The sequence below is a fragment of the Phyllobates terribilis genome, unplaced genomic scaffold, assembly GCF_046119375.1.
Source record: "Phyllobates terribilis strain yellow unplaced genomic scaffold, ASM4611937v1 Scaffold_4__5_contigs__length_816908805, whole genome shotgun sequence".
Classification (NCBI taxonomy): domain Eukaryota; kingdom Metazoa; phylum Chordata; class Amphibia; order Anura; family Dendrobatidae; genus Phyllobates; species Phyllobates terribilis.
The window spans coordinates 170,288,750-170,315,225 of NW_027362764.1; the positions used below are offsets into that span (position 1 = coordinate 170,288,750).

General features: G+C 43.0%; 1 protein-coding gene across 7 annotated transcripts in view; it reads right to left on the bottom strand.

Annotated features, from left to right (window-relative positions):
* Nucleotides 1-26,476, bottom strand: part of CPVL (carboxypeptidase vitellogenic like) — a 99,395-nt gene that overhangs the window by 24,918 nt on the left and 48,001 nt on the right. For all 7 annotated transcript variants that reach the window (XM_073676570.1, XM_073676567.1, XM_073676569.1 and 4 more), the window contains exons 5-10: nucleotides 22,675-22,733; nucleotides 21,886-21,965; nucleotides 21,119-21,185; nucleotides 10,345-10,467; nucleotides 9,948-10,079; nucleotides 4,133-4,231 (exon numbers count right to left, since the gene is read on the bottom strand). In XM_073676570.1, coding sequence (XP_073532671.1) covers nucleotides 4,133-4,231; nucleotides 9,948-10,079; nucleotides 10,345-10,467; nucleotides 21,119-21,185; nucleotides 21,886-21,965; nucleotides 22,675-22,733 — 560 coding nt within the window. The remainder of the gene's footprint in view (nucleotides 1-4,132; nucleotides 4,232-9,947; nucleotides 10,080-10,344; nucleotides 10,468-21,118; nucleotides 21,186-21,885; nucleotides 21,966-22,674; nucleotides 22,734-26,476) is intronic.

Here is a 26,476-nt window from a genome sequence, read left to right on the forward strand (position 1 = left end):
ATAGATTAGATAGATAGAAACATGTCAGTCACATATATAAGAAGTACAGTGACAGTGTTGCTTACTGTACTTGTCATTTAGTGTAAAGGATTTATTAAAACAAATAATAGTGTTTTCATGCACCGTCTCTTTAAAAAAGCCGGCCGGCAATTCAGCATCGGTACCCGACAATTTATAACAGACAGAATAGAGCTTCACACATAGATTAGATAGATAGAAACAGGTCAGTCACATATATATGAAGTACAGGGACAGTGCTGGTTACTGTACTTGTCATCTAGTGTTAAAATAACGGATTTATTAAAAAAAAAATTGGCGTGGGGTTCCCCTTAATTTTAGTCTCTAGCGGAGGTTAAGCAGACAGCTGGGGCAGATGTTTGAAGCCTGGGAAGGGGGTAATACCCACGGAGCTTCCCAGGCTACTAATATCAGCCCCCAGCTGAATACCTAGCCTTTACTAGCTATTAAAATGGGGGATCCCAAAAAAATGACGTGGGGTCCCCCCTAATTTAATAGCTAGCAAAGGCTAGGCAGACAGCTGGGGGCTGATATTAATAGCCCAGGAAGGGAGCCATGAATATTGGCCCCCTCCCAGGCTAGAAACACCAGCCGTCAGCCGCCCCAGAAATGGCGCATCCATAGGATGCGCCAATTCTGGCACTTAGCCTCGCTCTTCCACGCTGCCCTGGTGCGGTGGCAGGGGGTAATAGGGTTGGGGTTGATGTCAGCTTATAATGCCAGCTGACATCAAGCCCAGGTTAGTAATGGAGAGGCGTCTATAAGACACCCCCATTACTAACCCCATAGTCAAAGTTAAAAAAAACACAAACACCCAGAATAAAGTCCTTTAATTGAAATAAAGACACAATTCTTTATTGTTCTAAATTAAACCATACTTACCATCACGCCCATTCCAGCTGAAGCCAACGATCTCCTGCAATAAAAGAAAAATAATAAAGCAACCTCATCCTTACCTTTCCATGGTTCCCAGGACAGCTTCAGCTCTGCTACATCGAGATGACAGGCTGGACCGCAGCAGAATGCTGCCATCCAGCCTGTCATCCCGCAGACACTGAGAAGCGCAGGCATGCTTGCGCTCCTCAGTGTCTCGCTGTGACGGCATCCAGATGAGCCGACAATGAACTCAGCTCACCTCCTGGACGTCCGTCACTGACAGCGTGGGAAACTTCTACTGCGCATGCGGGGAGCAGGAGAATTTTCCCACGCTGTCAGTGACGTGCATGAGGTGAGCCGAGTTCATTGGACATGATCTCGGCTCATCTGGATGCCGTCACAGTCAGACACTGAGGAGCACAAGCATGCCTGCGCTTCTCAGTGTCTGCCGCATGGCAAGCTGAACGGCAGCGTTCTGCTGCGGTGCAGCCTGTCATGTGAATGTAGCAGAGCTGGACCGGTCCTGGGAACCATGGAAGGGTAAGGATGAGGTTGCTTTATTATTTTACTTTTATTGCAGGAGATCGTTGGCTTCAGCTGGAATGGGCGTGATGGTAAGTATGGTTTAATTTAGAACATTAAAAAATTGTGTCTTTATTTCAATTAAAGGACTTTATTCTGGGTGTTGTGTTTTTTTTAATTACTTTACTAGAAATTCATGGTGGTCATGTCTAATATTGGCGTGACCCCATGAATTTCGGGCTTAGGGCCAGCTGATAATGCCAAGCTGGCCCTAACCCCTTTATTACCCAGTGAGCCACCGCACCAGGGCCCTGGATGAGTTGGGTACAGCGCCAGAAGATGGCGCTTCTATGAACGCGCCATTTTCCGGGGTGGCTGCGGACTGCAATTTGCAGTGGGGGGGGCCCAGAAAGCTTGGGTCTCCCTGCGCTGCAGATTCCAGCCCCCAGCTGCCTAGTTGTACCTGGCTGGACACAAAAATAGGGCGAAGCCCCACGTCTTTTTTTTTTAATTATTTCATGAAATAATTAAAAAAAAAAGGGCTTCCCTATATTGTTGTGTCCGGCCAGGTACAAATAGGCAGCTGGTGGTTGGGGGCAGCCCGTTCCTGCCTGCTGTACCTGGCTGGACACAAAAATATGGCGAAGCCCACGTCAACATTTTTGGGAAAAATTAATTACAAAATTAATAATAATTTAGGGACTGCATCTTTATTAACCCCTCAATTGTCATTTAGTGTTAAAATAAAGGATTTTTTAAAAAGAAAATTGGCGTGGGATCCACCATCATTATAGTCTCTAGCGGAGGTTAAGCAGACGGCTGGGGCAGATGTTTGAAGTCTGGGAAGGGGGTAATACCCACGGAGCTTCCCAGGCTACTAATATCAGCCCCCAGCTGAATACCTAGCCTTTACTAGCTATTAGAATGGGGGACCCCCCCAAAAAATGACGTGGGGTCCCCCCTATTTTAATATGTTTATGAGTGACAGTTTTCCTGCTATATACCTGCATGTCATAAGAATTTAAATTAAAAAAGGACCATGTTAAATTCAAATCTGTTTTTTTTTAATTTTTACCGGTGTTTGGTATGCGTTGGAAAAGGGGTAGTCTTATACGGTGAATATATCCTAAACTCTATATTTTAACAGGAAAGTAGGGGGGTCGTCTTATCAGGTCGTCTTATACGCCGGAATATACGGTATATATATATATATATTATTTTTTTTTGTTTTTCAGCTGTCTCCTTAAGGAACAAGAACCTGCAATCACACAATTGCTTATACCACACGCACACATGTGTATATTGAATCATAATCTAGGAACACCAGGCACAGGTTGGCCTTCAAAGAAGCAGAGTCATGGCAGGGACAGTAGTCTTCAGCAGACCCCCAGCTGCCACAGCAATGCATTGGCACCCCAGAATAAAGTTGTGAAGGGATGACTAGCTCGATGGGTGTGTGTAACTGCGCATCCCCAGGCTTCGCACTATAAAAGGCTGCTGTTAGAGACTGACAGCAGGATTTAAGTGCTTGTAGCTCTGCCTGTTGCTAATCACTGTTCGAGGCAGATAACTGATGTACAACATAGTCAATGTCTGCCAATGATGGAAGAACAGCTCCTCAGCTTGCATCAAAAACAGGGACCTGACATCACTAATAGTTGGCCATGTGTCAGGAAGAGGTTAAAGGTTGTTCCACTACAGTGATATTGATTGCCTAGCCTTAAAAGGGACTTTCAAAACAGAATGACTGTTCATACCAAGTCCTGCCACTCAGTGCTTCACAGCAGAGCAATTTAAATACACTTTCCCACCTGCTTGTTTTGACCTCAATCTCCACCCCCCTTATTTGACTGACAGCTCTGGCTTCAGAGAAGTTTGAAGACAGATGGAAACCAAGCAGGTGGGAAGGTGTATATAAAATGATTGGCTCCGCCATGATGCACCGAGCACCTGTACTTTGTTTGAAGTCATTCTGTGCTGACAGTCTCTTTAAAATGAGTAATAAGTAGCAGATCGGTGGGACCTGGCATCCCCACCAAATCAGCTGTTCTCAGCACTGGCTAGATGCAAGTAGATGCTCACCGAACAACACAGCTTCAAATGTTTAGTAGCCACTGCCAGAAGAAAAGGAGGGGGATGTGCTATACTTTGCAGCAGCCACTAGACTGTGGAGCTGAACAGCGCAGATCAACCAACCATTACCGGCGCTGAAAACAAGTGATCAGTGGGAGGTCACAGGTGTCAAATCCCCCACAATTTTTTTTTTTTTTATGGATGAGAACCATTGATAGGTCTGGTCACAAGCTCCTCCAAAAGTCATGTTGAAGTACAGGAGAGGTGTGCAGTCTGAGAACGAGTAATCCTTTTACAGGGAGCAGTTATCTATGCTGCTGGAATGGGACTCATGCACTGGGCATTAAGAGTGTTAAATGGACTGTCGGCACAGAACGACTGTTCAAGCCAAGTCCTGTCGCTCAGTGCTTCATGGAGGGGCCAATCATTTAAATGCACCTTCCCAACTGATTGCGGTTTCCCCTCAATCTCCACCCTCAAATATTTGATTGACAGCTTCATAGAATCTGAGAAGGGAGGCGATAGATAGAAACCAAGCAGGTTGGAAGCTGTATATAAATGACTGGCCCCACCATGGAGCACCGAGCAGGCAGTCAGTCCCTTTAAGTTCATTACAGGCCCCTTCTAGACCATTGACACTTACCTGACATTGCAGAAAGTTGAAGTAATTTCGGCAGCCTGTAACATTTTGATAGAAGGAAGGATATAAAGTCCGGTCGCCATTCAGTAATGAATCAAATACCTACAAGAAAAAAAAAAAAACCCGATCAATCGAGTCCAATGACTGACAAGTGTCTCAGCCCTTCCTTTGACTGTACCTACAGAGGGCTACCTGCTGAGCACATGGGGGTTTAAAGAGTACCTGTCAGGTTAAAAATGAACAAGTTTTGCACTCATTCTATTACTACTGCTCCAGAGTTTGTTTTTTTTGTTTTGTTTTTTTAATTTTGTGCCCTTTACTGAGGGGATGTGATTAAAAGGATTCTCTGGGGGAGTCTTTAGGGGGATGCTCTGCTCTGCATAATTACCCTGTGAGCAATGTACCTTTGGTAAAGTCCATAAAGAACACTGATAAAAAAAAAAAAAAAAAAAAAAAAAAAAATTCCTGGAACTATATGGAAAATTTAAGATGGGATGTGGGGACACAACATTTAGTAGAATAAAAAGAACTGGACACTTGACCTGCGGACAGGTCCTTTAAGTCCCTCAACATGAATCATGTGTGCAGTAGACATATAAAGCAGTCAGCTCTAGAGTTGAGCCCATTCCAAACACAGAAGAAGCGCGCTATAATAGACTCCTATGATCCTGACAGTTTAACTATTTAGATGCTGCAGTCAATAGGTGCCATAACACGCAAGACAAAAGGAGTGGGGGAGCTCCCACTGTCATCCCATTACACCACTTTGCTACTTCAAGGCCCAAGGAAGGCTGCCAGGTCTGCCATTAAGGCCAATGATATGTTGAGCCAAAAGTGCCAATATAAACCAAGAACAAATCTAGTAATAATTGACAAAAAATAAAATGTTATGCCTAACAAGTTATGGGGCAGAGACAGAAATGGCAGAATGTGAGGTCATGCTTGTGTATATAGATATTATACGCATGTTATACGGAGAGGCATACATGGCATGTGATTTAGGGCCATGGAGGGGCAGAACTCAAACCGGAACACTGAGAAGTGGAGAATGAAAGGGTATACAAAAGACTAATAACAAGCAGCCCGAGACAACACATGTATGCCCTCATGACATCACCTTGGCCCTAGATTCCTAACAAATCCATGACGACACCAAAGTCATCCATACACTTAATTGTACTCATACAAACAAGCCTCCGCACCATGGTGTCTGTGCAAGACAGATTCCAGTATTTATCAGATAATCGGCAAGTCAGCAGGGATATTACACCATTCTCCTCATTGTACTCTTATGTATCCCTATTACAAAGCTGTGGAATATGTTACCTTTATACAATACAAAACACAAGACATTTAGCCTAATCTAGTGACAGACTTGAGGCTGGCACTGTATATTGGGTGGATGCGAATCTTGTGGTTGGCACTGTATTAGATACATTGTAGTATCTAATGTTAGCTAAAACCATGAAACTATAGCACCAACACTAGTCACATGTATTTTTTACCATCAAACTTTTTTTTTTGTTGAGGAGTATCTTTAGTCAAGGAGGATTATGTGGGTGTGATTTGCAGAGTATGCTTTCACAGCCTTCAATATACAACTTTCCTGCACTTCATTCTGCATTGTTCCTCTAAAACACCTTGTTTAAAAAAATAAAAATAAAAAAAATAAGTCCCATGGTGTTAAACAGAATTCTGGAATAAAACACCTTTTAAAGTCTTAATTTTTTAAAGAACTTGAAGGGGCTCAAATTTGCATACTTTTGGCATTTATTCTTACCCCTGTGCCAACCAGCTCTACTAAAGTGGACAGAACTGGAATGCAAAGGCACATGGTGAAACACCCAGCAAATAAATCAGAATTTAAACCACTAACAAAGTCAGAAATATATGACTGCCCGTCTGTAGTACCATCTCTGGCGGAGGTGCACAGCAGTCACAAGATGCATCAAATTCATGAAGAGCAAAAGGCCCCTAAATGAATTAGTCCCATCCTACACCAGCACTGCCTTTTAGATCGAAGTGCACAATGGGCTCCAATTGTTAATTGTCTGGCAATGTTTGATGATAGAAAACGGACCATATAAATTAGATCGCTGTCTGACATCTTTCCTGCCTGAGCGGGGAAAGAAAGGGGGAAAGAAAGGGGGAAAGAAAGGGGGAAAGAAAGGGGGAAAGAAAGGGGGAAAGAAAGGGGGAAAGAAAGGGGGAAAGAAAGGGGGAAAGAAAGGGGGAAAGAAAGGGGGAAAGAAAGGGGGAAAGAAAGGGGGAAAGAAAGGGGGAAAGAAAGGGGGAAAGAAAGGGGGAAAGAAAGGGGGAAAGAAAGGGGGAAAGAAAGGGGGAAAGAAAGAAAAGAAAGGGGATTGGTACCTCGTTAGCCAGTTGGAAAAAAAATAATCTTGTAGTTATATATTTTTAGCCATTGAAAAGGTATAAAAAATGATGTTACAAGGCAAGCTTTCGAGACAACTTGGGTCTCTTCCTCAGGCGTGAAATGGCAAGCTGTATGAAGAAACACAAATCTATGCACACAAAGAAAGGAGAAAAAAAAAACATGGCATAATAAATTGACATTTAAATAAAAAAAAAAACAAAAAAAACAAACTGAGCTCAGAGAGGGAATCCTTAATTTGATTAAATTAGTGGTGTTAAAGTTTTATCATCCTAATATCCATGTAAGATCAGAGGCCTGGTGCCCTCACCATCTCTGGAGCAGATTCCTCAGATTTTGTAGGGAGTCAAATCCTCTTGACAGATTTATTCCTGTGTGGAGGGTGTCAAAGACCCTAATCAGTTTGCATTCCCAAACTAGTCTGCTTTTGTAATTTAAAAGTTGCCTTTTAATATGATAACTTTTATATTGTTGATGTTGTGTCCTGGACCACAGAAATGTTTGGCCACAGGTACATGTTTTTTTTTAATCTGTAATCGTGTGGCGATGAGACCTCATCCTTGCTCTCAGTTTCTCCCACAGAGACCCCCAGTAGGGCATATAGTGCACAGAATTAAGTACACCACATTGGAAGAGGAACATGTGAATGTCTCAGGAATCTTATAATCCTGCTGTGTGTTGGGAATATGTAGCCTGTCTTTGGTCTCTACATGGGTGCAGGTTTTGCAGCTCTTCACATTGCAAGGAAAAGTTCCTCTTGGTGTATCTGAGGTCATTGAACTTTGGATCATGATGTTTCTTAAATTTGGAGGTTGCATGTAGCACAGCAAGGGAAGGTCTTTGAATATTGTTTTTAGCCAGTCATCCTTGTGTAGGATGTGGTGAAGTTTTTTAGCAGTTTCTCAGTACCTCAAGTTTTGGGTTGTAGGTCAGCAGAGGTACACTATTGTTTTCCTCTTTTTCCACATACTAAAGTAGTTGACTTCTAGGGATCCTTGTGGCGCTAATGATCTGGCCATCAATGGAGGTGGGGTGGAAGCCTTTGTTTAAAAATGTCTTTAAGATGGGTTAAGTTTTCATCCCTGTCCGTTGGACTAGAACAGATGCAATTGTATCCAAGGGCCTGGCTGTAAACGATGGACTTTTTGATGCGTTTCGGGTGAAAACTGTCCCATCTGAGGTATGTGGGTCGGTCAATTGGTTTCGGATACACTGATGTCTGGATTGAACCATTTTGAATATTTATGGCGGTATCCAGAAAGTTGATTTCCGTTTTTGAGTGCTCCAATGTTTAAGTTTATGGTGGGGTGAAATCTATTGAATTTGTCTTGGAATTTTAGAAGTTCTTGTTCAGATTCAGTCCAGATTACTAAGATGTCAATGTAATAAAAATAGGCCAGGGGTTTGATGGAGCATGATGCTAAAAGTCATTTTCCAGTTTCACCATGAAGAGGTTGGCATACTGGGGTATCATTTTGGTGCCCATAGCAGTTCCAGTGCACTGCAGATATAGCTGCTCGCCGAAAGAAGAAGTTGTGTGAGGATAAATCTGGTGAGTCTTAGTACAGTTTCGGAAGGGATCCCATTCGCGTCAAGAAACATTTGGCAGGTGGATAATCCATCTTCGTGTGGGATGTTTGCAGAGTTGAGTTTGTGTTGCAAACTATATTCAAACACTAAGACTTTTACATCATTTGTGGTCCTGCATAAATATGGCATGTGGTTGTCCATGTAGCAGAGCTCAGTCAGCAGTAGGTTTCCTTAAAGTTTTTGTAAAGCCAGTTTTACATTGTGGCATCATGGAGTTTTCAACTTTGGCTTTACATGGGACTGCAGGAAAACCTGTACTATTCCAATGTACTGAACAAACAGTTGACAGTCTTCTCTGCTGACAACCTGCATAACCATCTTATTTCACACTGGAGACTGAAGGAGTTCCTGGGTTAGTGAACAGCTGAGTCTTTCCTCCTGTAGATGCATTTTTACAGGGCATCTGCCGCCTGAGTGCAGGAGAAGTCTCATGTGTAGCAATACGCATGACATTTATAAAGCGTAAAAACAGCCTGCACAGGCATCTGAAGCTTTTACAGGCATTATGACCTCTGGTTAGGGAAGATGGGTGCAGGCTTGCCACCCTTCAGGCAAACTGCAGAAAGCCGCCTCAAGAGAGCTACTTATTTCCCAACATGGCAGATGCAGCCCTGAGGTCAAAGGGGGTCGGTCACCACTGTACAAGTCCATTTCATGTGACCGAACTGCCTTAGATTAGCACTTTACACCAGGAGTCAGTTCAGGCCCTGAGTAACTACCTAAAGCCTTCCCACTTCTCTTCCAGAGTCAAAGGGCTGTGCTCACTGCTGGCTTGCAGCCCAGCACAAGGAATGATGGGAAGTGTAGTCCTAAGGAAGGAGAGGACTCTGAAGAGGAAGTGAGCACTAATGCAACAGAGCTGGTGCCAGAACATTAAGAAGCAAAGCAGAAAAATGTATAGGGGCATTGTCCTTAAAGTGTAACCATAGTTTTATTTTTTTATTCCATAAATCAATAGTACACACGAAAAGAAGAAGCTTTGTAACATTAACACAGAAATCTGCTTTTCTCTTCAAGGACTCATCTGTATTTACAAAATTCTTGATTTCTGGTAAAATCTGTATTCAGTGAAGACAAATTTTTAAAATTACTGAGCTGGAATCTTCTCAGTCCCAAATGTCATCTATGCAGGGGGAGGGAGCTAGAGGCAGATGACATTGGGTACTGTATATACAGTACACGACCACTATACAGTTGATGAAGCTGTGCAGCTCTGAAACAGATTACATATGGCTGCCAACACCAGGAACAGCCAATTAGTGGGGGGTGCTGGGTGTCACCCCCCACAGATCTGATACTGATGACCTATCCTAAGGATAGGCCATCAATATAAAAAAAAGTAGTGGACAACACCTTTAAAATTTTTGTCTAATCCCTCTAATATTGGATGACCAATTCTATACCGCCAACCACGTGTAGAATTAAGGCCCCAATACATTAAAGTGCGCTGCTGCTTTCCTACTGAAGGTAGCTGGTAAGGCGCAGCATGCATTATCGACCGGGCAAATTCAATGTCCTGGACAGAGCTTGGGTCAAATCCAAGTAAGGTAACATCTGTAAGGCATTTACAAGCTCAGGTTGTTTTATCCGACTTTTTGTAACCACTGAAGTCAATTTACTTCCAACTAAATTGTCCCGAGTTAATGTGAGACATTAGAAGTAGAGCAATTTAAATGCATAAAAAACAAACAAAAAAAAAAAAATCTAACCTCAACTCAATCTCCATGGAGAAAGTTAATCTCTACATTTACCTTGAAATTGCTGACAAGATTGATAAAATTGAATCAAACGGCAATGTGATTTTAAAAGATTTTTTAGTACATTGTCGATACATACGTCAAAAGCATCAATCCACTTCTGCTGCTGGATATATTGAATCGCCAGGTCGCACTTCTGCTGGACAAAGGCCTTCTGGTTTTCGTCCACGATGCCAGTTTGGAACATGAAGTCAGCGTAGCCGGCCAACATCTGGAAAACACAGTCATTAGAATAATCGATTGCCCTCGCCGTGTGGTTTGTGTTTAATCCTAATCAGCTAAAGCAATAAGAAACATTAAATCCTTCTCGACCTAAAAGTGATACAGCAACTTAGTAATGCATCGTTAACAAATGTTTCAGATCAGAAGTCTTAAGGGGACGTGCATACTTTATGAAAACAGTGTGCAGGGGAAGAAAGGAATTCCAACCCCCTTTTGTAGATCAAAGAAAAGAAAATTGAATTAAAATGTCCTACCACTTCAGGATCACAGAGCCCGTCTCCAATGGCAATCCCCTTGAAGTTGATTTTAACCTTAGCGGTTGGGTTGAGAGTGTGGATATAATAGCCGATAGCAGGAACATACTTCCCAGCGTAGGACTGGAGAAAAAACAAATAAGCCATGAGAATATAGGCCAAAAACAGCTTACAACAAACTGAGGATGGTGCCCACATGTTCACAACACCAACATTTGTAGAGACTATTAGGGTATGTGCACACTGACTCTGACGCGGATTCTGCCTGCAAAAGTGCCCCATAAAAAAAATGCACACACTCCATCTTATGTAATTTCACCACATCAAGGTGCAGAAAGCCTGAAGCAGTCGAAGTGACATGTTCATTTCGGAGCAGAAGCCACTTGCTCTCCATACTTTAGTGTATAGAGTAAAAGATGTCGCCTGCAGAGTAACCACAAGTTACAAAAAGTCTGAAAAGATGCTGGTGAAGCCACTTCAGGAAACCAACCCCTGGTTTCCTGAAGAGGCTTGCCTTAAAGAAAAGTCTGGAGGGTGAGCTGGCATCTAAAAAGACACTGTCCCCATATTTATTTTACTCACTTATATAGCACAATTAATTCCACAGCACTTTACAGACATCATCACTGTTCCCATTGGGGCTCACAATCTACATTCCCTATCAGTATGTCTTTAGAGTGTGGGAGGAAACCAGAGAACCTGGAAGAAACCCGCACAAACACGGGGAGATCCTTGCAGATGTTGTCCTTGATGGGATTTGAACCCAGGACCCCAGCGCTGCAAGATTGCAGAGCTAACCACTGAGCCACCGTGCTGCCCATAGACTGGTTTCACAAGATCAGGATATGGCAGTTTTTCACAGATTCAGTAGAATAGTAGGAGGTCCAGGTGTAAGCCCCTATAATACAAACTTAGACTCGATCATATGGTAAAGTCACTCCAGTTCATTGGAGCTGTGGCTGAGAAGGCCCCCCATACACAAAGGCATCTTCAACCACTTTTTTTTTTGGTTTGTTTTTTTATAAGACAGAAAAAGTCTGTTTTTACCTCTACATTCTACTGCCATTCTCAAAGTGTCTGTGTTTTTCATGGCTGGATAAAGAAATTACAAAGCTTCTTCTATACTTTGCAATGTTAAATACTTCCAGCATGCGGATTCCACGTGTGCTGTACATGTTTCACAGATCCATAGACTTGTATTTGCTCTTGTCATCCGTGGTGGTATACACACATACATTAATACACACAAAAAAAAAAAAAAAGTAAGAAGGCGTGACCACCACCACAAATGGTGGTCTTAGGTCCATGAAAAAAGACATTCCGACATTCATGTTGTATTGAGGCCTAACAAAAAAAAACATTAAGCATTTTAGTTGAAAAAAAAAAAAACCTCTAAACATTTGCCCAAGCGTCTTTATCCTTCCCACTGACTAGTATTGTAAAAAAAGTACTAAACTCCTTTCTAGCGTCAAACTCCAGAAGAATGTACATGTTACTACATTTGCCAACTATGCACCTTAACTAGAAAGTAATGTCACCTATGATATGTGGCTATATAATTTTCTTCTAGGCATTGTGATCAGCTATATACTTTGATTAATAGAATTGCATTAAGATAGCCAGTAGGGTTTGGATAACGGTATATAGTATTGTCCTATGCAGAGATTAGTAGATTACATCCCAGTGTGAGGCACCTTTTACCTTATATTGTTCTTTTTTTTTCTCATTAATCATTACTGCTTTAAACAACTTTTTTGGAGTGGAGCGTTTGCTGTGATTGCTATATGTACATCTTGGCAAATTGTTTTTTTGTTTTTTTTCTATGTCTTCCACGATAGATATGTCTTAAATAGATACAGATCTATCATAAATATCCGTCTAGTATCACTGTGTGCAAAAAATATCCATGGAACCTGCTAATTTTATCAAGAGTGGACGACCATCTAATGTGAGTGGGGGCCTCCCCATTGTCGACAGAATGTTGGAATTTCAATGGCTGTTCCTTTATTTCATGGCAAGATCAGCTCTGGCAAGAGATGTCTGCTGATCCTTCCTGTGTATGGCGGAGTCAGGAGAGAAGCCAGCCATCAATCGTCTTACCACTGTTTATAGGATTTTGCCAGCTTTCTGTATTTTCAGAAAACTTTATCTCATTTGATAACCTTTTATATCAACCTACAATTCAATATACTTCTTTAAAAGTTATGCCTTCCTAACCTCCGAAAAAGGAATCCTTCGTGCCAGCCATTAGTTTATTTTAAAATGTAATTTGCCTCTAAACAGCAGAGTCAGATTAAATGAAGGACTGGGCTTGCAGTTCACTACAAGCAAGCAATTACATAACAGCAGGGACAAAGCAAGTTCCTGAACCTATAGTGCTGGCTGAATATTAGTGAAGAGGAACCATCCACTTATGTTCAGGAACTGTCCTGATTCTTGTTTGGTTACAAAACATATTTGATTGGCATGTACATCAAAAGTATTTTTTAACTTTTAGGGGCTAATGGTAGCAGGTTTTCTGTGAGAACAGGTACACTTAAGCTGATATATTACATCTGTATTAATGTGTACAGCTACTTTAAAGATGCATTTACACTGCAAGATTTTCATGAATAATCTTGCCATCTCTAAGCAGGCTGCCAATCACCTGAGGAACAAGCAAAACACTCGCTCACCAGGTAAGATGATTCTTGGCCTTCAGCGTTCTCTGCAGTGCATCACCCAGTGTAAACAGGACTCGCGCTGCTGAGCACAATGGCAGCCTGTGCGCAGAGCGATCTACTGCAGATCGTTCAGTGCACGTGTGTGTGAAAAGGCTCTTAAACAGCCGCCAATTGGTGAATATCTACCCATCGGTGGTCGGTTACCCGATTTGGCAGCGTTAACTTAAACCTAAAGGCTGCATTACAGATCTCACAGGGATTGCCACAGCTCTCATAGACTCCTCCTGACCATAAATATGGAAAGGGATGGGAAGAAAGTCATGCAGCCTAGGGATTTAACAGATATTGAACATAAAGGTATGGAGGATGGGAGTCTGTCCTCCTGCCTAAAATTTTAGATAAAGTTACCACCGTATGGCCATGTGGTCATTACATAAAAATAGACAGCAAAAATATAGAAGTGCCATTTTAATACCTGGAAGAAACCCAGAAGTTGACGACTGAAGGAATAAAGTTGAATTAGTTTCAGAGACGTTTGCCATAGAGCATAAGGTGCCAGCGCGGATCGCCTTCCTACACTTCTATTCATGTGTAAAGCCTTATTCACACACTTAATGTCAGGCCATAAACATTGCACACAAACGAGAACGGACATTGAAATTGAACTTAAACAACACTGGTTTGCCCATAGTACCAAGTAGTTATTATTGTTTAGTGGCAGCAAACGATTAAAACAAGAAAGATCTCCTCCCGCTGTGCAGTTAAAAGCTTCCTTCTCAATGCAATAAACTACCAAGAACGCCCTCCGGCTACAGAGACAGAAGAATGCCAGGAATATCAAATGCCTCTACAGTCTACCTCGCAGCCATAGACTGCATGGTAACCGCTGTCCATTTCTCCCAGCAACTTTCCTTTAAATTCCCTTACTGGAGACATCTTCATGTTGAAGAGTGAATATCACAAGGCTGGTTTCACGTACATCTTTGCAGTGTTGGAGGAAACCGGAGAACCCGGGGGAAACTCACGCAAACACGGGGAGAATATACAAACTGTCACGGGTGTGTCAGAAGTGACAGATAGTCGTCCTGCAGTGGTTTACAGGAGATCTCCACGTTTGGCAATGCATACAGCTGCCTAGATAGGAGGCTGTCGTTAGGACCCAGTGACTACCTCCCTCTGGCCAGGGTGTTATTGCACGCACACACACACACACACACACACACACACACACACTACAGACCAAAAGTTTGGACACACCTTCTCTTTTAAAGATTTTTCTGTATTTTCATGACTATGAGAATTGTACATTCACACTGAAGGCATCAAAACTATGAATTACCACATGTGGAATTATATACTTAACAAAAAAGTGTGAAACAACTGAAAATATGTCTTATATTCTAGGTTCTTCAAAGTAGCCATCTTTTGCTTTGATGACTGCTTTGCACACTCTTGGCATTCTCTTGATGAGTATCAACCATGTCTAGCAGAGTCAAATCATCTCCAAGATAGAAACAGCAACTCAAAGAATGAAGAGGATGGAAGACTAGGGTAACTGAGAACTAGAGAAATCTTCATGTTGACATCTGTAATAAGCTCAGCAGAAAATGTAGTGTCACGATGTATCTGACCACTACATAAAATCCTGGGAGATAACGTAGCATATAAAGTCTTAAAAAGGCACTAAGCTCTTGATTACTGTGCCAAGGCCATGGAGCGTACATGGACACCAGCTAATTACAAAAGGTATGGAAAGTTGACATGCAATAAATGATTATTGGTCCCAGGGGGGGAGCCAAGTTCGACACTCTAGGGTGGATGCGGGAGGCTGCAGTCATGAACCTCTTCACCCACTGATTATCAGCCAGGCTCTGGTCGAAGTAAAAGCTTAGTGCTGCTACATGGACTTTAAGGGTACTAGGTTTAAGACCCTTGTCCAGACCTTCCTGTAAGAAATCCAGTATCTGGGCCATGTTCACCTTATGAGGGTCTGGATGAATAGATGCACACCATGATTCAAAGGTCTTCCAGATCTTGTGATATATGGAGTTTGTCACTGCCTTTCTGCTTTTTTGGAGGGTCCCAATGACTGTCTGAAACGCCCCTTGTCTTTAGTATTGAGAATTCAGTAGCCAGGCAGCTAGGTGTAGCCTCTCTGGGTCCGGATGAAAGACTGGTCCCTGGAGAAGAAGAACTCGGATGGGAATGATTAGGGGACTGTCTATGCTTAGGTTGGTCAGGATGTTGAACCAGCTTCTTTTTGGCCAAAGGGGAGCCACTAGGATCACTCTGGTACCTTCGGCTCTTATCTTCTGCAGGGTCCTCGTCAGGATTGGTAGAGGTGGGAAGGCATATGCCAACTTGAATTTCCACCGGTGGGAGAATGAGTGTACCCCCAGGCAGGGATCGATTGAATCCAGGGAGAATTGAGGTACTTTTGCATTCTGATGTCCTGCAAAGAGGTCTACCTTCGGATAGCCCCATCTTTAGGTTAGAATCCAGAAGACTTCCGGATTTAGGCTCCACTCTCCAGGATGAATCTTTGTCCTGCTGAGGAAATCAGCCTAGATGTTGATCGAGCCCTTGATGTGAAGAGCCAACAGGGACAGATGGTGTTCTTCGGCCCAGGAAAATATGTTCTTTGAGATTGATTAAGTCCTCGTTTCTTGTACTTCCTCTTGGTGACGAAGGTGGGCTACTGTAGTCATGTTGGAGAGAATTTTTACATGGGAATCTTGTATCAGAAATTCTGATTCGAGAACTTTTTACAGCCTTCAATTCTCTAAAGTTGGATGATTGTTGACTTCTTTCCCTGGGCCAGACACCTTGGAACAACTCCTGGGAGACCACTGCTCCCCATCCTTTCCTGCTGGCGTCCACCTTTATGGTAGTCAATGGGTCTTGGACCCAAGGAACTCCTCTGCTGAGATTTCTTGTGCTGAGCCACCAAGATAAAGAGGACTTTACTTGTGGCGGTATAGGAATTCTTCCGTTTAGAGACACTGGAGATCCGTCCCAATTTGCCAAAATGAGTCTGAAGTGTTCTGGTGTGTGCTTGAGCAAAAGCCACCATCTGAATGCATGATGTCATGGAGCCGAGGACTGACATGGCACTTCTTAGCGATACTACTTTCTTGCTTCGTAAAACACTGACCTTTGACTTCAACATGATTTGTTTCTGTTTAGACAAAAAAGATGTCTGGCTGTGTGAATCCAACAGCACCCCCAGGAATGTTTTTGTCGTGGAGGGAATCATAACTGATTTTTTGTGGTTTATCAACCAGCCCAGTGATGACAGAATCTGGGTGGTCAAGCGTAAGTGTTCCTGGAGTAATGGAACTGAGGAGGCAATTAGAAGGTAGTCGAGGCAAGTTATTATGCAAATCTCTTGATTTCTGATATATGCCATGACCTCTGCCATGATTTTTGTGAAGATCCGTGGGGCAGATCATCAATTCAATGTTCTTCCATTTGGAATATAGTGTATTTATTTATTCCCCTTCGGCCACTGCGAATCTCTGGAATTTCCGATAAGCTGTATGAATCAGGATGTGGTAATATGCATCTTGGAGATCGATCGCAGCCATGACAGTCTTGTCCTATCAAAGGAACTGTTGATTTGAAAGACTCCATCTTGAACCTTCTCTAAAGTATGCGTTGATTCACAGGTTTCAGATTAAATTATGATCCAATAGGAACCCCCCCCCCCCCCGTTTTGTGTTTTTTTTTTGTTTTGTTTTTTAAAATCAGGAATAGTTTGGAGTAGTGTCCTCTGCATCTCTCCTCTGTTGAACTAGAGAGATCACCTCTGAAGATAGTAGGTCATTCAGACCAGAAATCAGGGAGAGCAGTATTGTTTTCACTCTCCGTGGGGGACAGGAGGAGCACTCTAGTTTTACCCCAGACTTGACCGATCTTAAGATCCATGGGTCCAAGCAGATTATTTGCTACTGGGGAAGAAAGCTCGAAATTCGGCCCCCGACTGTCTCGGCATCATGGTTTGTTTTGATGCAGATTCTGGGAAAGAAAGATTCCTGCCCCATCCTCCTTTCGGGTAGCTCCACCGACTTGACTTCCCTTTCCCTCTATATTTAGGAGTTTATTCCTGGGAAGGTCAAAAGGGTCTCTTCAAGCTTCTAGGCCCGGGGAGGGATTTCTTTTTATCCGAAGCTTTTTCGAGTAGATCTATGGCTGGGCCAAATATACTTTCCTTTAAAGGGAATGGAGCATAGCTTCATCTTTGATGTGACGTTCCCACTCCTGGATTTCAACCACAGGGCAAGTCTTACAAAATTGGATAGCCCAGATGCTCTTGCCGACACCCTTACAGATTTTCCGGAAGAATCTGCCAGGAATCCTGTAGCTTTCTGGAGGAGTGATAATGATGCCAGAATATCTTCTCTGGGAGTGCCTGAGGCCAGGTGTTCCTCCAGCTGACTTAACCAACAAGACATCGATCGGGCAACACATGTGGAGACGGCATTCATGTTTAATAGAGATGCAGAGGTTTCCCATGATTTCCTCAATAGCCCCCTCCATTTCGCATTCCAATGGGTCTTTTAGCTGGTTTTCTTCGCCACCCAAGCAATCTGGATGTCAACCTTTGGGATCCAAGACCAGCACTCTGCTGTTTAATCATCAACCGGAAATCTATCCCTTAGATCTGCAGGGATATTCAGCCTTTTTTCTGGGGAATCCCATTCCTCTAGCACCAGATCCGGAATGTTTCAGTGAATAGGAAAGCCTAATTTTTTCCTAAAGCGTAGACCTCCAAACATTTCCTCCTGCACTGTTTGGGAAACCTTTTCTTAAATCGACCTCCATAGTCTTCCTTACTGCCATAAGGAGTTCTTCCATGCTATCTGCAGAGAAATAATATTTCTTCCATTGGGATTCCTCAGGTCACCTTCTTCAGGAGGTTCTTCTGGAACGGAAATCTCATCCAGAGGCTCCTCGTCCCCTTCTTTCAGGCTAAATCTTCCTTTTCTTTGCAGCCGGGGAAGTGGGTGCCACATCATTGCTGGGTGAGGGCGTAGGGTGGGAAAATGAGGCCAAGGAGGATTTGATCTCCTGGCGCACTATACCCTTTATTGCTTCCATTAAGGAAGGCTGTTCCTTCCTAATGATTTTCTCAGTGCATTCCTTGCATAACAGTTTCTTATGGGAGGAAGATATTTTTGAACAGATTGGACATCTACGGGATGTTTGGGATCGGTCTCCAGACGCAGGTTCCTAGTCCCCAGGGACTGGAACAGTGCAGGACTCCGCAGATGCAGAGCGTGAAGACTAACCCATCCATAGCAGACATAGTTTGTCCTACCTCAGGCATTTTTCCTTATCCAGGGCTCCTTTATGGGCAACTGGATGCAGCGCCCTCCCTCCATTTGGAGGGGCTCCTCCCCTTGTAGTCCAGGTGAAGTTATATGCGTTCACTGGCAGTCATCTGCCGCCATTCCCCATGTAGCTGCTGCAAATTCACCGCCCAACTTCACTTCTGGTGCTGAGAACATGCGCGCCCTACAGGAGGCCTGCGGTCCGCAAAACCTGAAGACCTTGCCCGAAGGTGCAGACTACAGGAGTAGGTTCTGAGTTTCAGAGGAGCTGGGAGCAGAGCTTCAGGGAGGGGAGGCAAGCCCACTCAGTCCCCAGCTTGTTCTATTTTCCTCCCGGGGTCTTCCGCTGGCCCAGCACACAGAGGATGAACCCCTTCATCCCTGATATGGACAGGAAAAAACACTGGAGGGAGGATGTGGGAAGGGCTATTTAACCTCTTGCTGTTTCCGGTCCCTATTAGGGTGAGGTTACATCCTCCGGTGCGCTGTCGTGGAGGGTTATTAGTGAAAAAGTGTCAAGGACAATGAACACCTCAAATAAAAGCTCCAAGATTAGCCAGCTTAAGTGCCTGAGTACTTGAGATCTAACTGTACAACCAGTTATATTTTGCGCATCCCCCTCTCCCCAACAATTCTTCCTTATACAGTGGGTACGGAAAGTATTCAGACCCCTTTAATTTTTCACTGTTTCATTGCAGCCATTTGGTAAAAATTCTAAAAAGTTAATTTTTTCTCGTTAATGTACACTCTGCACCCCATCTTGACTGAAAAAAAACAAATGTAGAAATTTTTGCAGAATAAAAAAAGAAACTGAAATATCACATGGTCATAAGTATTCAGACCCTTTGCTCAGACACTCATATTTAAGTCACATGCTGTCCATTTCCTTGTGATCCTCCTTGAGATGGTTCTACTCCTTCATTGGAGTCCAGCTGTGTTTAATTAAACTGATAGGACTTGATTTGGAAAGGCACACACCTGTCTATATAAGACCTCACAACTCACAGTGCATGTCAGACCAAATGAGAATCATGAGCTCAAAAGGAACTGCCCAAGGAGCTCAGACAGAATTGTGGCAAGGCATCTGGCCAAGGTTACAAAAGAATTTCTGCATTACTGAAGGTTCCCAAGAGCACAGTGGTCTCCATAATCCTTAAATGGAAGAAGTTTGGAACCACCAGAAGTCTTCCTAGACCTGGCCGTCCAGCCAAACTGAGCAATCGTGGGAGAAGAGCCTTGGTGAGAGGTAAAGAAGAAATGCAGTAGGGAGATTGGAGAAAGTTCCACAGAGTCAACAATCACTGCAGCCCTTCACCAGTCAGGCCTTTATGGCAGAGTGGCCCAACGGAAGCCTCTCCTCAGCGCAAGACATGAAAGCCTGCATAGTTTGCTCAAAAACACATGAAGGACTCCCAGACTATGAGAAATAAGATTCTCTGGTCTGATGAGACGAAGATAGAACTTTTTGGTGATAATTCTAAGCGGTATGTGTGGAGAAAACCAGGCACTGCTCATCACCTGCCCAATACAATCCCAACAGTGAAACATGGTGGTGGCAGCATCATGCTATGGGGGTGTTTTTCAGCTGCAGGGACAGGACAACTGGTTGCAATTGAAGGAAACATGAATGCGCCAAGTACAGAGATATCCTGGATGAAAACCTCTTCCAGAGTGCTCTGGACCTTAGAATTGGCCAGAGGTTCACCTTCCAACAAGACGATGACCCTAAGCACACAGCTAAAAGAAAGGAGTGGCTTCAGAACAACTCTCTGACCATTCTTGACTGGCCCAGCCAGAGCCCTGACCTAAACCCAATTGAGAATCTCTGGAGAGACCTGAAAATGGCTAAACACCAACATTCAACATCCAACCTGATTGAACTGGAGAGGATCTGCAAGGAAGAATGGCAGAGGATCCCCAAATCCAGGTGTGAAACTTGTTGCATCATTCCCAAGAAGACTCATGACCGTACTAGCTCAAAAGGGTGCTTCTACTCAATACTGAGCAAAGGGTCTGAATACTTATAACCACGTGATATTTCAGTTTTTCTTTTTTAATATATATGTTGCAAAAATTTCTACATTTGTTTTTTTCAGTCAAGATTGTGTGCAGAGTCTACATTAATGTGAAAAAAATGAACTTTAGAATTTACCAAATGTCCGCAATGAAAGAGTGAAAAATTTAAAAGGGGTCTGAATACTTTCCGTATCCACTGTGACTCAGCCAAGTGAGTGTTTAAGGGAAGAAGAGTCACTGCCAGACACATCTGCCAGAGGCTCACCCCCCCCCCCCCCCCCAAAAAAAAAAGAATGTACTTTTAAGATGTCTTTGAATTCTGAATTTGGGTCATGGGATATTCACAGATTGCTCAAAATTAAGTCTACAGAATTTATTTATTTTTTTATATAAATAAACCAGGTCAGTATGAACATTGTCATAGTTAGAAGGAACAATTATTAGATGTGCTTATGATTTTTCATGCAGTTTGTCTAATACATCTGCACATATTTAAAGGGGAAGTTGATACAGCAGAAACAAATAAATTCTAGAATATTGGGTCACATTGCTTGCTACTGCGCCAGTTCTTACCACAGAGGCCCGCAGCAAGATACAGATTTGAACCATCAGCAATGATATACATGTTCTGCATGTTATTGTATGGGAGGACCACCTCAGTTTCTCATTTCTGTTACAGCACCACCTATTGGTACGACGTTTACAAACTCTCTCAGATCTGGACACATTACTTACTATATGCTTTTTTCTTAAAATACTCACTTCTCCGGTGGCATAAAATTCATTCTTCTGATATTCTGGGAAGATCTGGAAAAATTGAGTGAGTGCACTATAAAAAGGAAAATAGAAAAAAAATATATGAGTGAGGACATGATGACCATCCCTTAGTTCAGCTGGATTAAACTTGCCAGAAATAGTCCAAAATCGGAGGAGGTGAAAACGGAAAATTGATCTTTAAGCCTATTGAAACTAAGGATAGCGCTCCTGCAAGGATCACTGCTGGGCTGTACTCCGGCAGTGTATTTTTTTTTAATACTTTTTTTTTTTTTTTTTTTTTTATAGTTTTTGGTTAAAAATGGAGCGTTAACACAAAAGGACTGTTCAAGCACAGGAGCTTTATGCACCCTTGTTGTGGCCAATCTGTTTAGTGCACTAACCTACCTACTTGTTTTTTTACATCTTGCCATCCTCCTTTGGTTCTATAAAATCAGAACTGGTAATCAAGAGAACGGCAGAGATGGATGGCAAACAAGTAGGTGGGACGTTGCACTGAACAATTCAGCAATATAAGGAGTGAATAGCAGCTCTAGGTCTGAATTTGCCTTAAGGATAACATTTTGACAGTCAGTCATCACTGCAGCAAGGTGAGCAAAAACCATGAGGCATACCGGGTTCTTTTATTAAAGGCTATTGCCTCCATTGAGAAAATTCGCTTCAGATCTTGGAAAAAAAAACTTTAAAAGTGTGAGCAGGTTTTAATGCCAGATCTATTAGCATTTTATCCATTCCCAGAGCTGGCACTTTGATACCTGTACAAATCTCTGCCAACATCATCCTGATTTACCGCGTACCCCTGGTCATCTTTTGTGAAACTAAAACCAGTTCCAACCTAAGGGACAAAAAACAAAAATACAATGATTCATTAATTGTAGCACGCTTTACTGAGAAAAAACATACAATACAGGTTGACTAATCTCTGCCTGTGCAGGAACGTGGTGTGTTCTATGCACAGAGATACAAGGGCTGTAAAAGGCGCTAAAGTAAAGAGCCATTGATAAACAATCGCTGTGCACCCCACACCAATTCTTAGAATCAGTGAGCTTCCCAGTGGTCGGACCCTTCCCACAATAACATGATGGCAGATCCTTATGAAATCCCAACACTTTATAAGTTGGGAAACCCCTATGGAAACTAATGGGACTAACACCAGCAATACTGGCATTTGCAGGTCAGAGTATTGCATGCCATCAAGATCATTCTGCATTGTTTTTACCTTTACAGAACTTCCAATTCATCAATGCCATTTACAATGCAGACATGACATCAGAAAAGTGTTGACTAGTATTTCTACCTAATGCCAATAAGGTGATAGACAATATTAGCACTTTCTATAGTTCACCCATAAAGGGATTCATCTATATAGCAACCACTTTAGACAACTTTTTATAAATCATGTTGCAGTGTATTTATGTCACTCTTGCATCTATAGTTCAAAAAAAAAAAAGAAGAAGGGAACTCTCCAGGGTGTGGTGGTGTTTAAGAGCCGACATTAGTTAAAAATCGGTTTATTCCCTTAGATAGAATTTAGAATTACTTACAGGGTTATCAATATACAACATGGAATATTTGTTTGTCCAGGAAAACTCTCGATGAATCACTATAAGGACACAAGAGCAGGAACATGAGGTCATTACTGAATAGCATCATGAATATCCCCAAAGCAGATGTTTCGCTACAAATCCCCCCTCTGTTTAGATGAAGCAGTGACCTTCCATAACCACTTAGGAAAAAATTCTTTGGATATTTATTTACACAAGGAGAGGATGCCTGACCCATGCATTGTCAGATTTTTTTTGTTGTTTTATAAAAGTTCAATACTGGATTCTACGAATTTAACCATTCCAGTGTAACCAGCATTAACACAAGCAGTAAGCTGTCCAACATTAAAGGGAATCTCAGAATGATTTAACCCATTAAACATGCTTGTAGTTCTTTCAAAGACAAGTCCAACGATACCTTTACATGGCCAGGCCATTCCTCAAATACTGAGAAATCAGCCTCATCTTCATATCAATGATCTGAAGCCTCTGTCACTCCAGCTCTATTCCCCACACAGAACCTCCTCCTTGACTTACAGCCTCTATGTGACTTCAGTCAAAGTAGCTGTCAGTCAAACAGGAGGAGGCAAATCTGTCACTCCAGCACTATTCCTGCACAGAGCTCAGATCATAGTCCTTCCACCTCTTATTCATATTAGTTCAAAACACTGGTTTCTCTTTAAAAAGGAGGAACAGGCTGGCCATGTAATTGTATTGCTGGACTTGACTTTGAAACTACAGATTCATATAAAAATAGTTTTGGGTGAGAAATCCTGATGACCGTTCCCTTTAAAAGGTTTAATAAAGGAAAAAATAAATAAAAATAGCAACTATTAAAGGAGTTGCCTGGCCTTAGGGTGCAAGTCTGCAATCACTGACTGCAGACTTGTGAATCTTCACATCATGCACTTTGTGCAGTGAGGATTCTCTGGCGCCAGGAGCAGGCGGTCATGTGACCGCATATAAGGCAATTTGCATACTTCTGGCCACATTCCAACCAGACTGACCTCACTCAGCATGTGACCGCATCCATGCAAATCACATGCTTGGGGTCCCATGCACACAGCCGGCACTGGAGACTTGTCACAGCACGTGGTGTGAGGATTTATACGTCGGCAGACTTTTAGCCCAAGGCCGAACAACCCATTTAAGGCTTGGATACACAGTGGCCCCCACCCCACCCCCATGCGTTAGAGTAAAAGTTTTTAAAAAAATATACTAATAATTTGCAGTCTTTTACAGCAACAGTAAAGTTAGTGCACTTTCTAAAATCTCATTCCATCCACATGATGCATTTTTTCAGCTGCAAAATGTTTATTTATGTATTCAGTTGAATGCATAAAAAAAAAAGTTTTCCTGCCAACACTACATTTTGCATGCAAAGGATGGGGCGGAGGAGGGGAGGGTTTGGAAGCACTGAACATAACCCTAGTGTTTCATCAGTGATTTTTGACACTTGCAATTCTCCTACCCATTGCCATGATTTAAAAATGACAGCACATGGAGGGAACGCAGCTGGTCTATAGTTGCGCTGGCACTTCTGACTGTAAAAAAATAGGAATTATTCCTACCGTTAATTATGTTTCCAGGAGTCCATCATAACGGCACGACAGGAGTTAAGTCCTCTGTACCTCTAGGGATGGGAAAAACACATGGGGGGGGGGGGTGCTTTTAACCTCATGTGTTTTTCCCGTCCCTAGAGGTACAGAGGACTTCACTCCTGTCGTGCCGTTATGATGGACTCCTGGAAACGTAATTAACGGTAGGAATAATTCCTATTTTACCAGTACGTCCATCATAACGGCACGACAGAAGACATACCAAATCAAAAGAAATGGAACATTTAGGGCAGGACTACTGCCTGAAGGACTTTATGGCCATAGGCTAATTGTTGACTGGACAATACATCCAATTTATAATGTTTACTAAATGTGGATATATTGGCCCAGGTTGCTGCCTGGCAAATTTGGCCCACTGACGCTCCAGCTTTCTCTGCCCAAGAAGCGGAGATTGCCCAAGTAGAATGAGCTTTAAGGGAAATTGGTGGATCCTTCCCCTCAGATTCATACGCGAGGGCGATAGTCCTTGTCAACCATCTTGCTAGAGTCGGCTTAGAAGCTTTCTTGCCCTTATTCACACCCGAAAATTGCAGAAAAAGGTTGGAGTCTCTCCTCCAGGGGGCTGTGATTTCTATATACCGAACAATTGCCCTCCTGACGTCCAAGGTATGGAAGGATTTTTCCTTTTCATTTTTTGGGGGACTGGCAGAAAGACGGCAGTATTATCTCTTGATTCAGGTTCAAACTGGACACCACCTTAGGGAGAAAGGAGGGATCCAGTTTAAGAACCAATCTGTCTTTCAGAATCTTAAGGTATGGGTCCAGAACTGAGAGGGCCTGGATCTCGCCTACCCGTTTCGCTGTAGTAACTGCCACAAGAAAGGCTGATTTCATAGAAAGCAGATCTACTGATGTTTCTTCTAGGGGTTCAAAGGGAGACTTACATAAAGCCCTCAACACCAGGTTCAGATCCCACGGCGGTACTAGACTCCTTATCGTGGGTTTTATGAACCTTGATATCCATGGGTGGTCTATTAAGGAGTAGTCCAAAAAAGCACTTAGGGAGATATGAACTTTTAACGTATTTGGCCTCAGACCCTTATCAAACCCCTCTTGGAGGAAATCCAATATCGTTGGAATATTGGAGTGAGACGAATTTCCCACAGACTGACCTGCAAAGTTACAGAACCGTTTCCAAATCCTAGTATAGATGGCTGATGTTACTTGTTTCCTACAGGCTTGTAGAGTTGTAATTACCCGATGGGAAAGGCCCTTAGAGGCTAGGATCCGCCTCTCAGGTTCCATGCTGTCAATTGGAGGAATTGGATGTTCGGATGTAACAAGGGACCCTGCAATAGAAAATCTCTTCTGGCTGGGAGTCTGAATGGGAGATCCACCGCCATCCGGTGTAGCAGAGGGAACCAGCTCTTTTTGGGCCAGTAAGGCGCTATCAAAATAAGAGCTCCCCTCTCCTGTTGGATTTTCCTTAGTAGTCTTGAGACGAGAGGGACTGGAGGAAAGGCGTACACCAGTTTTGTCCCCCATGATTGAGAAAGGGCATCTATTCCTTCTGGGCTGTCGGCTGGGTCCAAGGAAAAAAAAAGCGCTGCAGCTTCCTGTTTTTTCTTGTTGCGAACAGGTCTATGAACGGGGTGCCCCATCGTTGAATGATTTGATGAAACACCTCCGGATTCAGCTCCCAATCTGAGGGACCAACTCTTGCTCTGCTGAGAAAGTCTGCTACCACATTTTCGGACCCCCTTAGATGAATAGCCGATATTGAAAGGACATTTCTCTCCGCCCAGTAGAAAATTCTTGACGCCAAGGATTGTAACCATTTTCCTCTTGGACCTCCTTGTCGACGAAGAAAAGCGATGGTGGTGCGGTTGTCTGAGAAAATTTTTATATGATTTCCTCTGAGCAAATGCTGACATCTTTGAAGAGTCTCCCAGACCGCCTTTAGCTCCCTGAAATTTGACGACCTGTGTTGTATCTCCTTGGGCCACATCCCTTGTAGATATCAGTTTCCTATGCTTGCTCCCCAGCCTTTTTGGCTGGCATCCGTATGGATCTGGATTGAAGGAAGAAGGATCCAGTCTAATGCGTTTTCCAAGTTTGAAAGGTCTGACCACCAGGAAAGGGAGTTTTTTAGCTCTCTTGACAGTCTCATTTTCTTGTCTAACCCCGATGGTCGTCTGTTCCAAACTGACAGGATCGACTTCTGTAATGGCCTTGAACGGGCC